Below are 13023 nucleotides of genomic sequence, written 5' to 3' on the forward strand. Positions count from 1 at the left end.
AAAATGATGTTTTACAGCAACTATTTCTCACTTTCTTAAATCTTTTATTCTAACCTATAGGCAACCAGAGAGACAGATTTATACCCACCAAACAGGAATATGAATCATTGAGTCTGTGATCCAAAGTCTGTCTCTGGAGAATTCTGAAGAGGGAGGCATGGTCAAGCTTGCAGGGACTAGCAGAAATAAACTCATCCATCCCATGTTTCTGAAAACGGTCTGCATCTGAAAATTCAAAAGGTCAGTTGTAGCACATTTATGTTTCTGATTAAATAATCAACAATATAGTTTACAAGGAGCACAAAATTCAGGCCTCATAATAGTAGAAGATTCCCCTTAAATACATTTTTTATGATGCAAAGAATATATGATATTAATATGAACTGCAAAGTCTGAAGCCCCAAAATGACAGGAGGAAAATCTACCAACTATTTACAAAAAATATATGCAAGTAGAAACTTTTAACTACATGTATTTATTATGTGTGTGAGTGTTTGCATGCCATAATGCACGTGACAGGGTCAAAGAACAACTTGCAGGAGTGGGTTCTTTTGGTTCTGCTACCATGTGGGTTTCAAGGGTCACACTCAGGTCATCAGGCTTGGTTGTAAATGCCTTCATCTGTTGAGCCATTGTATGGGCTCAAAACTCTATTTTTTATTCAAAGTTGCTTCTAATATATACTAGAAGAACAATCTCATTTCCCAATTTTAAGGGAAGTTGGGCTGAACACGGTGGCACACAACTTTAATCACAGCACCTATGAGGCACAGGCAGGTGGATCTCTGAGTGGCTGTCTGTGGCCTCAAGGCCAGCCTGATCTACAAATAGAGTCTAGACCAGCCCTGGTTGCATAGGAAGACCCTGTCCAAAAAGGGGTGGGGAAAAAAAAGAGAAAAAGCTGATATATTTTATGAACATGCTTGCAAAAAGAAGTAACCCAAAAACAGTCCAGGTCTGTTCTTAAAGGAGACAACAACGATGGCCAGAAGCCTGCTTTCGAAATGGGCAAACTAGGACAGAGTTAAGCCCACAAGGTTCAGCTGGATCACTTCCAGTCAGCTCTTTGTCCAGGGCTTTTAGCGGGACCAACTCTAATGCAGAAATGGCATTGAACGCTCGCGAGCTTCCAGTTTAAGAGACTTGAAAAAGGGAGCATCGCGCCTGTGCAGATATGCAGACAATGCACCTCATCCCAAATGGCACTTCAATCAAAGGTTCAGATTTACTGCTCTTTACAGACTGCATCTTTCAACGCCCATGGACCCTGCGGGTTTATCAAAAGGCAAGCTTTCACGAGGGCTTTCATTAATGGTATGTTTTGTCAAAGTCTCCAATGTCATTTACTAAATATAGACATAAAAAGCCCCACGCTCCCCAAAAGGAGTGCTGGGGTGTTACTACATTAGCTCTGACCAAGCAGTCAGTTATCAGGAAGTGGACTCGTCCACGGTTATGAACGTGATGCCCATTGTTCCTTAAAATTCACATATAAATCCCTTTCTGGTCACCAAAAGAAAAGAGTCCTAAATGTAAGCTAAGTGTGGTTTCTAAAACCTATGTGGTATAATCCTAAAACTGCAAAGGAAAAGAGACAAAAGTTTATTGATTAAACCCAATTATAGAGTCAGGCTCATAATAAAACCCAATATTGATCTGTGGACATGATGCTAACATAATCAGTCACATTTAGATATTTAGCCCAGATCATATTGATCCATGTCAAGTTCAACTTTCAGCCATATTTGTGGATGGAAGAACTATATAATTCAAGCTGAAGGGTCTTGAGAATCACATTTAAAAAAAGACACAAAAACTAATGTTTATTTCATGTCCACAAAATGTCAAAACCTGAGTGCAGCAATAAGGCATGGAAGACAACAGACTGATGATGTGAGATAAGCAATGGCCATCTTTGGATAAAATACCATTTGTGTTCTTTTATACTTAATGATTACCCATGATTATATGGATGAAATATATCACATGATGAGTAGTATTACATGGATGAACAGCAAACTTTTTTCTTGGATTGAAAAATAAGACAGTTCAACTTCTTTTATATTTTGTTTCAGTCTTTAAAAGTTGAATATATTATAATAATATGAGAGAGCATCAAATGAGTAGGAGGCAGAGTACCAAGGATGGCAAAACACATGCATTTTACAGTTGAAGGAAATGACCTATTTTAGCATCTTCAGTTCTCTTAGTAAAAATTTACTTAGTGTCACCTTTGTGAGATGATTATTTTTATAAAATAGCTACTGATTTTTATTCATTATTCCTTTCAGCAGAGGTCATAAGAAGCAGTTAAAAATAACGACCATTAATGGTTCATCTGTGGAGACCAGGATGTGTAATAAATTTCAGAGAAAAAACCCCTTGTAGTTATTTTATGATAAAAGTTTAAAGAATAGCTTTAAAAAATGGAAAAATATTCTTAAAATATGTTTCTGAAAATGAGTCTAAAATTGATTTTTATACTTAAATATATTTTGAACTGAAAAAACAATATTTCATGATATTTAACTTCAAATAATTTTTACTAATGTGATAAAGTATACTTGAATTACAAATGATTTTTCAGCAATTAGATTACTGATAGTTATATTCACAAATATTAAGTCACAAATGAATATTCTCCTCCAACTTAGTAAACATAAGCAATCAAGCCCACCAACATTTTAATGTAAAAATCAAAAACAAAGAACAACAACAAAGGCTGGTGAGACAGCTCAGTGAAAACACGCACATGCTGATAAGTTTGTTGACCTGAGTTCAATACCCAGGAATTACATAGTGGAGGAAGAGAACTGGCTGCCTCACATTGTTCTCTGAATGCCACATAAGCACATGCTTGATAACCCTTCCCCCCAAAAAAACCCCACAATCATAATCATCACCATCATCATCAAACCCAGAAACAACATGCAGCCCCTCAAGGCTATAGTTTCATGATACACAGTCCTTAAAGAGCCAGCATCTTTCTTCCTTCTGTGTCGGACAAGCACAAATATAAAACACTGTATGAAAATATATGCCACCAATTATAATTCTATGAACTCATGAAGAATTAAAAACAAACTCCAAGAAAAATTGGACCTCCCTGTGTGACAAATATTTTTTTTAATTTTTATCCTTTATGATTCAATATTTTTTAAAACTACAGTTGGTTTAACTGCCTGGCCTGTATCTTTAAACAAAGACTAGCAATGTATATAGGTGCTTACAGCACACTGCAAAGTACAAGGAACGCTATAAGCGTAAAAGCAAGAGAGTCAGATGTAGACGCATGCCAGTGAATGCCCGTTATTTTTTAACATAAGTTTCATTTGATTGATTACAATATAACGTCATAGAAACAAAGAAAGTAAAGCAGTGGGCAAAGTGAAGCAGACTGACAGGTCACAGGCCATAGTTAATGTTTGTGGAAAGAGTAGCGACAACCTGCTTATTTAACAAAACCAGTTAATGCAACGGCATCCTCTCAACTGTATTTTTCATGAAACCTACATCTTTGAAAAGATACAAAGTATCTTTTGAATCTTTTGACTGTATATCTACATTTTTTTCATCCACATTTTTGCATGATAAACTAAAACAGAAAATAAGCTGTAATATTGTCTGATTTCTCATTTTCACAAGAACATATTTTCATGTAGTTTTCCTTTGGCATAACTCAGCTACATTTTACTCTTAAAAGAGAGTTAAGGCATATAAATCAGTTGGGAAATTTGTCTCCAATCACCTGGTATAGCCAAAGCCTGTTGTTTAAAACTGGGTTTTTATCAGGTTGTCTTAAATTAATGTTTACTGTAAGACTAAATTATCTGAATTTTTTAAAAATAAAAATATATTTGCAGTTCTATTCAAATGTTCTCTAATATGATACCTGCTAATTTCAGTTCTGTCTTCTGAAACAGTGTAAGAAGATTGTGAAACAGGCCAGCACTTATGAACTTAAATGACGCATCGCGATAGTGCCATAAGCTGAGATGATTAACCTATAGACTAACTAAAGATGCGGGATGTGGCAATTGATGGTGCTGGTAGAATTTCTACAGCAACAGTCTCATATTCATGCTCTGACATCTTTGTGAGGCACTGTCACCACTAACAGCGGATGGGATAAAATCCAAATTGAGCACTACTGCTGTTTGCTAGAAATTTAAGAAGTTATAGAGGTTTTATTCAAGTTGAACCTGAAAATTTGAATGTTTCGTTAGGATAATTGCTGTGTGGATTCATGGGAAAAGAATAGGGGGCCCGACAGTTTCAATGTATACAGTAACACTGACTTGAGAGTAACTAAGGCAGCGAACACAGGGGTTCCACCCTTGTGTACTGGCTGAGCTCTGAGCTGAGGGAGGGTGTTATGTTGGGTGGGGACTGATCCCCACTGGCTCTGTGTGTCCATGGGCCTATAATCTCCAGAAGGGTATTGAAGTCAGAGTGCAGATTGTGCAATGGAAAAATTACCTTCTGTTTGCACCAGATGGTAATAACTCTGGTGCTTCTGCTGCTCCTGGTGTGGTGATGTGTTGTAGACAGAGAAGGGGAAGGACGCAAAGGTAGAAAGGACAGCTGAACTGAAGAACTTTAAACAGCACCTGGAAGTTACCAAGGCACCCAGAACTAGGACTCCCTAGCAAGTGACTAAGAGAAGAGGGATGCCTAGCTGAGACTATGTCTGCTTTGTAAAACACAGTGCCACCTACGAGCAGATGAAAGTTTACCTACAAAGTATGAAATTTAACATTAAAATGAGGAAATTAAGGTGTTTTTAACACAGCAACATATTAACAAGAATGTAAGTTCATAAATTAAATGTGGACTATGCTCCCACTTAAGAATTTAAAAATATATTAGGCAAATAAAATAAATGGCAGGTTTTCTGGCTTTTGTTTACAAAATAACAGACATTTTATTTTTAATTATGTAATGTGTATGCAAGTGGGTTTGTGTTCCCATGAGTCCATGAGAGGAGGTCAGATTCCCTGGATCTGGGTCACAGGTGGTTGTGAGCTTCCTGACATGGGTACAAAGAACCAAATTAAGATCATCTATCTATCTATCTATCTATCTATCTATCTATCTATCTATCTATCTATCTATCTACCTATCACAATTTATTTCTTTGTATCCTTGCTGTGGCCCCCTCCCTCATCTCTTCCCAGCCCTACTTCTCCCTCCCTCTTTTCTCCCTATGGCCCTCCCCTTCTATCTGACCCTAGTCTATCAGGTCTCATCAGGACTAGCTACATCCTCTTTCTCTGTGGCTTGGCAAGGCTGTACCCCAAGGGGGAGGTGATCAAAGAGCAGGCCACTGTCTGTGTCCATGTCTGAGACAGTCCCTACTCCCCTTATTAGAAACCCAAATGGAGACTGAGCTGCCATGAGCTACATCTGAGCAGGGGATCTAGGTCTTCTCCACACAACCAAGGTTGGAACATCAGTCTCCAGCTCCCTCTGGGCCCATATATATATGGGCTGAGACTATGTCTGCTTTGTAAAACACAGTGCCACCTACGAGCAGATGAAAGTTTACCTACAAAGTATGAAATTTAACATTAAAATGAGGAAATTAAAAAAAAATATATATATATATATATATATATTTTTTGGCTCTTTTGGTCTCCTTGCGGAGCTCCTATCCCCTCCAAGTCTTTCTATCTCCCCATTCTTCCATAAGATTCCCCACACTCTGCCCAATGTTGCTCAGCATTTGCGTCCATACTCTGCAGGATAGATTCTTTCATAGGATAGATTCTTTTATTTCTTTTACCAACCTCTGTGGTAGGTTTCTGCCCTGTTCCCTTTCTTCTCCCACTTCCAATGACTATACTGTTTGCCCTTCTGAATAGGGATTAAGCATCTTCCCTAGGGTCCTCCTTGTTGTTTAGTTTTTTAGGACTATAATTTTAGTATGGTTATCCTATATTATATGGCTAAAATCCACTTATAAGTGAGTATAGACTGTGTGTGTCTTTACCTCACTCAGGAAACAACAGCCTACAGACTGGGAAAGAATCTTCACCAACCCTAAGAACTCAAGAAGTTAAATACCAAAAAACCAGGTAATCCAACTAAAACCTGGGTTATAGAGCTAAACAAAGATTTCTCAATAGATGAATATTGAATGGCAGAGAAACCCTTAAAGAAGAGGAGGAGGACCTCTCCTATTGGTGGACTAGGGAAGAGGCATAGGAGGAGATGAGGAAGGGAGGGTGGGATTGGGAGGAGACAAGGGAGGGAGCCATAGCCATGATACCAAGTGAATAAAACAATAAATAAGAAATTTTAAAAAAGAAATGCTCAACATCCTTACTCAACAAGGAAATGCAAATCACAATGACCTTGAGATTTCACCTTATAACCATCAGAATGGCTAAGATAAAAACTCAAGTGATAACACATGCTGGAGAGGTTGTGGAGAAAGGGGAACCCTCCTCCATTGCTGGTGGAATGTAAACTTATACAACCACTTTGGAAATCAATCTGATACTTTCTCAGAAAATTAGGAATAGCGCTTCCTCAAGATCCAGCTATACTGCTCCTAGGCATGTATCTGAAAGATGCTCAACCATACAACAAGGACACTTGCTCAACTATGTTTTACTTTATTTGTAAAAGCCAGAATCTAGAAACAACCCTAGACGTCCCTCAACTAAGGAACGGATACAGAAATTATGGTACACTTACACAAAGGACTACTACTCAGCTATTAAAAACAAAGAAATCATGAAATTTGCAAGCAAATGGATACCAATTCAGATCTTCTAATAGAAGAGTAAGTGTTCTCAACTGCTGAGCCATCCCTCCAGGCCCCTGGTTTACATTCGACATTTATTACTGGTTACCTACTTGGCTTTGTGGCACTAAGACAAAATATATAACATTAATATACAATTAAGAGATAATAGAAAGCAAGGTGGTTTAGATTGAGACAGCAAAGAAGGGTAGTTTTAAAAATTCTGTTCATCTGACAAAGGCAGCTTACTTCACTGGAGATGAAAAATTTGTTTAACAGCACATGCCACCCATTTTTCTCCTTCTGTCCCAAGGATTTCTATACATCCTCAGAGTTAAAGAAAAAATTAGGATAGATTTATCTATTGGAGAAATCTGTAAATATGTATTATTGTTGATATCCTAAAATGATAAGGTAGTCTTCTATTAAGCTAAATTTCATAAACATAATTTTTATCATCTTTAAACATTAATTACAATTAGTTAAAAACGCTTTCTTTCAAAAAAATAAGTAAAAGATTATACAGTTTAAATAAAATTGAGAATGTGAAAAGAAGGAAAATAAATGGTCCCTCAATTCAGTTCATCAAGTATGACTTTTAGGGATAAATATGCTTTCCTTTTCATATTACAAGTAAGTTCCTAACATAGTGAAGATAATACTATAATACATAATCTAGAAAGTTTTTGCTTCATATATTCTGGCCATTTTGCTTATAATTACATTATCTTTATGTCTGCATGAATAATAGATATTAGATTGTTTCTACTCTGCTGTTGTGGTAAGCTTAAGAATAAATGTTAGAGCTAATGAAAATTAAGTTGGAGGCTTACACTGTAAAAAAGATGATAGTCTTCAAAGTTCTTATCAATACAACAATTATAATATATTTAAGCAGAAAAGAAAGAAAAGAAACTTACCTTTACCAACTACAGGTCAGCAAAGAAATAAAAAGAGAAACGAGAGAAGATTTTCAATATAGCTATATAATGAGTCATTTTGACTTTCTGTTATTTTTTTATTGATGACTATAAAAGTTACTCTAAAAGACAACCAGGAAAAGAGAAGAAAGGAACAATATGGAATCAGGGAAGGCAGGGAGAGACTGAGTAAAAACTGATGGAAGTCAGAATTCTCACTCTGATGCGGTAGAAATGTGCCCATCTTCCCTCTTCAGCTTATTCTAAAATTTTATTAATTAATTATATTGAAAATAGATTAAAACAAGACGTGGGCTCTGATTACAAATATCTAGCAGACTGCCCACTGAAAAAGCACTGTTAATAGATCTACCGGGCTGCGTCACATGCAGAAGAGTTAGAGTGTGGAAGAGTGTCTCCCAAGCAGGCACCACCGTTACGCAGCATCTATGGCTATAGAAACTATTTGAAGGTGTGTGTGTGTGTGTGTGTGTGTGTGTGTGTGTGTGTATGTGTGTGTGTGTGTGTATGATTATTCTATGGGAATACAAGAAGTGGTGCCCAATGCTTGTTTTGTCTTGGCATCCAAACTATGAGGACTATTAAGGAGGATTGTGGTCAAGAAGCAGAAAATTAATCCTGCTAAACATGACTGCACTCTCCCCAGCAAAACTTAAATCCTGGAAAAACAAACAAACCCTTTCTTGCTTTTTTTTTTTTAAAAAAAAGAGTTATTTATTTATTATGTATACAATGTGTGTTTGCATGTACACCTGCACACCAGAAGAGGGCACCAGATTTCATTTTAGATGGTTGTGAGCCACCATGTGGTTACTGGGAATTGAACTCATGAACTCTGGAAGAGCAGCCAATGCTCTTAACCTCTGAGCCATCTCTCCATCCCCCTCCTTTCTCTCTTAGTAAAGTTTTGTAATATTTTCATGACAAAACTAAAGAAACATAATAACTAAATTGAAAAAATAATTGATGAGGAAAATTTTTAAGGAGCTAGAGGGAAAAAGACATGTAGAGAAATAATGGAACAACAAATGAAAGCTGGAAGAAAACAGAGCAAACCCTTAAAGTATTAAACCATTTTTTTTTCCTAGTCTGCTTGAAAGGAAGCTAAAAGAATTAATAACCAAAGCTTTTCCCTGCAAGATAAAAAGTAGCAACTGCCAGGGTTCTAAAGCTCTAGTAAAGTACAGTAGAGATATGGTAGATGAACCCACTAAAAGAAAAGAGAGTCCAGAGTATAGTAAAATGCAGCCGGCTGATGTTGACAAATGCCCAAGGACAGTCTCTTCAGCTCACCAAATGCCTATATGATTTCATGAACACTCATGTGTACATCAACAAGTATAAACACTAAGTCAACACAGATGCAAAATTTAAAGGGCACATTATATTTCTATAGGATAAGCATTTTAAATTCTGTTTTGGGTGAAGATTTCTTATTCCTGACATGAATGATATTATAATGACTGATCTCAATTGCCAGCCTGAGATCTCATAATCATGGAGATGGGTCTCTGTGCCAGTTAAAGTAACTAAGTTAACTGAGGTGAGCAGATCCGCCCACCATGGGTAGTTCTAGTCCCTAGGGTGTGATCCTGTATGATAGAAAGAACACAAAGTGAGCTGAGCTCAAGCACCCATTGCTCTCTTCTTCCTCACTGTGTATGGCATGTGACTGGCTGCTTCTAGCTCCTGCCCTCTTGGCTTCTCCAGTACAACAGAGTATGTCTTAAATGATGAGCCAAAAAACTTCTATTTTTTCCTTTTTTTTTTTTTTTTTTGAGACAGGGTTTCTCCTTGTAGCCTTGGCTGTCCTGTACTCACTTTTGTAGACCAGGCTGGCCTCTAACTCACAGAGATTTGCCTGTCTCTGCCTCCTGGAATGCTGGAGTTACAGATGTGTGCCACCATGCCCAGCTTCCAAAGATTAATTTATTTTGGGTTGAAGTTTTTGTGGGTGCATTGACTTTCCCCTCCCTCTGCTAGAAGACTTGTCCAGGTAGAGGGCATCTGCTTGAGTCCCCTCAGACCCTCCCAGAAGCCTACTGACTTAGGTTTCCAGCTTATCACAGAGATGGCCCCACCCTCAGTTTCTTTTCTCTACAGGCCTTCTGTCCTCTCACCCTTGCCCTCCCCAGGTCTGTTCTCTCTGCACCTCCTCTCTTCAGCCACTACCTCTGTCTATTCTATCTTCTTTACTCAGTGGGACTCTTGCATCCTCCCCTGGATCCTCTTTCTTATTTATCTTCTTTGGGTCTGTGCCTTACAGTGTGCTTATCCTGTACTGTGAGGCTGAAATTCACTGTGAGAACATACTGAGTGTGTCTTTCTGGGTTTGTGTTACCTCACTCAGAATGATCTTTTCCAGTTCCATTCCTTAATTTACCTGTCTACCAGATGCACAGGGATAAAGATAGAGCAGAGACTGAAGGAATGCCCAACCAAGGCCTGGCCCAACCCTCCCTATGAGAGAGCGCCCCTGACACTATGAACGAAGCTCTGTTAAACTCTCGCAGACAGGAGCCTATCAGAGTTGTCCTCTGAGAGGTGCTACCCAGCAGTGTCTCAAAACAGATGACCCAGAGAATCAGCCAAACACTGGGTGATGTGTAGGGCATCTTATGGAAAAGTGGGAGGAAAGAGAAAAGGTCCTGTAGGTGACAGGAGCCCCACAAAAAAACCAACAGAGCCAACTAACCAGGGCCCAGAGGGTTTTGCTGAGACTGAAGCATCAACCAAGGATCATGCAAAGGAACTGGACCTTGGCCCCTTACAAAGATGTAGCAGATGGGCAGCTTAGGCTTCAAGTGGGTCCTCTAGTAAGGGAAGTGGGGACTGCATTGGACAAGGACTCACTTGCCAGTTTTTGGATCACTTGCCCCTGGCTGGACTGCCTTGCCAGGCCACACGGTAAGAACACATACTTAGTTCTCATGCTATTTGATGAACTAAATGGAGGGATGGAAAAGAGAGATTCTTTTTTTTTGAGGAGTAGAGGGGAAATGAAAGGAAGAGGGGGAGACTAGGAAAAAATTAAAAATGTAGTGAAACATTGCACCCAGCCTTCCGCTTCTGCGAAGAGGGAACCAGATCTCACTATAGATGGTTTCAAGCCACCAAGTGGGTAGTAAGAGTTGAACTCAGGACCTTTGGAAGACCAGCCAGTGCTCTTAACCTCGGGAGCCACCTCTCAGACCCTCTTTCTTTCTTAAGTTACTTTTGTCTGCATATTTTAGCGTAGCAACAGAAAGGTAACTAAAACTATATTCTTTTTTTTTTTTAAAAAAGGAACTAGGCCTTTAATCACAGCATTTAAAATGCTGCTACAGAAAGAATCATGAGTTTTCATCATGATACAGTATTTTTTTTTTCAAGAGAGGGTTTCTCTTGGTAGTACTAGCTGTCCTGGACTCACTTTGTAGACCATGCTGGCCTCAAACTCACAGAGATCCACCTGCCTCTGTTTCCTGAGTACTGGGATTAAAGACGTGCCACCATGTCCAGCCTTTTTTATTGTTTTATTTTTTATGATACAATATCTTGAAAACAAAAGCCAACTAAAAGCAAGAAAAAAATAGACTTTATCAAAATTGAAATATATTTCTTTTGAAAGGAACTTTTCTTCCTCATTTTTTTTTCCTTAAGATATATTTCCTAGTATCTGCTTTGAAACACTGCTAGGTAGAGTCTTTCAGATGCCTTCTGCAGTAGACTCCTGTCATAAGTCCAATGCCCATCCCATTTGTCTTTCTATGTGAGGATTGATCATCTTACTCTGTGTCCACTTTCTTATTTATCTTCTTTAGGTGTATAGATTTCATTATGTTTATCATATCTTGTAGGTCTATATAAGCGAGTATATACCATGTTTGTCTTTCTCCTTCTGGGATACTTCACTCAGAATGGTCTTTTCTAGATCCCACCATTTGCCTGCAAATTTCATGATTTCCTTGTTTTTGACTCATAACCAAACCTTCGGCAGAGTGTAGGGAATCATATGAAAGAACGGAGTTAGTATGACATGGAAGGGATAGGAGCTCCACAAGGAGCTGGGCACAGGGGGCTTTTCTGAGACTGACACTCTACCAAGGACCATGTATGAATATAACCTAGAACCTCTGCTCGGATGTAGCCCGTGATAACTCAGTAACCAATTGGTTTCCCATAGTAAGGGGAACAGGGACTATCTCTGACAGGAACTCAATGGCAGGCTCTTTGACCTCCCCACCCCCCAAGGGAGGAGCAGTCCTGCTGGGCCACAGAGGAGGACTTTGCAGCCAGTCCTGAAGATACCTGATAAAACAGGGTCAGATGAAAGGGGAGGAGGTCCTCCCCAAGCAGTGGACTTGGAAAGGGGCAGGGAGGAGATAAGGGAGGGAGGGTGAGATTGGGAGGGAATAAGGGAGCGGGATACAGCTGGGATACAGAGTTAATAAATGTAACTAATAAAAAAATAAAATTAACTTAAAAAAAGATTTACTTCTTTTCTGTATGAGTACTCTATCTGTATGTACACCTATATGCCAGAAGAGGGCACCAGATGCCAGTATAGATGGTTGCGAGCCACCACGTGGCTGCTGGAACTGAACTCAGGATCTCTGGAAAAGGAAACAGTACTCTTAACCACTGAGCCATCTCTCCAGCCCCTGAACAGAACTATTAGAATTCATGGCAGAACAAGCCACAGATGAAAAAAAATATTAGTCAAGCGATATATTTTATAAATATTTTACATCCAAAATATATAAATATCTCTCAAAAATTAATAATAAGAAAATAATCCAAACATAATATTTTATAGGCCAACTAACAAAGAACATAAATGAACAGTAGATGACTTTAACACACACACATACCAACAAAAAGAAGCCACAGGTTATTAATGAAGATCTCAGTGGCAGGGGTGGGTCACATAGATGTTTTGGCGAGAGCCCTCTGAGGTCCCACAAGCAATACTGATATTTACAATGTCTGAAGGTTTCTTATCAGAACCAGATGGCAGGACTCTATTACCGAAGACACCGTGTGCTTTGATGGCAGGGCACACAGAAATCCAGCTAGAAAAACGGTGGAAACTTTCTTCCTGCTAACTAGCTCTCATAATGTCCAAAGACGCTGGGCAGGCTGCTTGTGCGTGGGGCAGGAGGGAGTATTTTCAGCCAGAGGTTTACTCAGTTGTCAGCTCTGTGTGTTCTAGTACTGCCTGGCCAGACAGAAAAGTGCTCCACGTTGCAATAGTAGCATATCAGTAATGAGAGTAAATGACTGCTTTCTGAGGGATTTGAAGCCACACCGCCGTGGGATGGGATTCACCTCTGGTACTGTAGCCTGGTC

General features: G+C 38.9%; 1 protein-coding gene across 9 annotated transcripts in view; it reads right to left on the reverse strand.

Moving 5' to 3' along the window:
- The window catches only part of Cadps2 (calcium dependent secretion activator 2), a 520278-nt gene that overhangs the window by 142709 nt on the left and 364546 nt on the right, over nt 1–13023 (reverse strand). For all 9 annotated transcript variants that reach the window (XM_060374001.1, XM_060374000.1, XM_060374003.1 and 6 more), the window contains exon 12: nt 89–225. In XM_060374001.1, coding sequence (XP_060229984.1) covers nt 89–225 — 137 coding nt within the window. The remainder of the gene's footprint in view (nt 1–88; nt 226–13023) is intronic.

This window comes from Meriones unguiculatus, chromosome 21 (genome assembly GCF_030254825.1).
Source record: "Meriones unguiculatus strain TT.TT164.6M chromosome 21, Bangor_MerUng_6.1, whole genome shotgun sequence".
Classification (NCBI taxonomy): Eukaryota; Metazoa; Chordata; class Mammalia; order Rodentia; family Muridae; genus Meriones; species Meriones unguiculatus.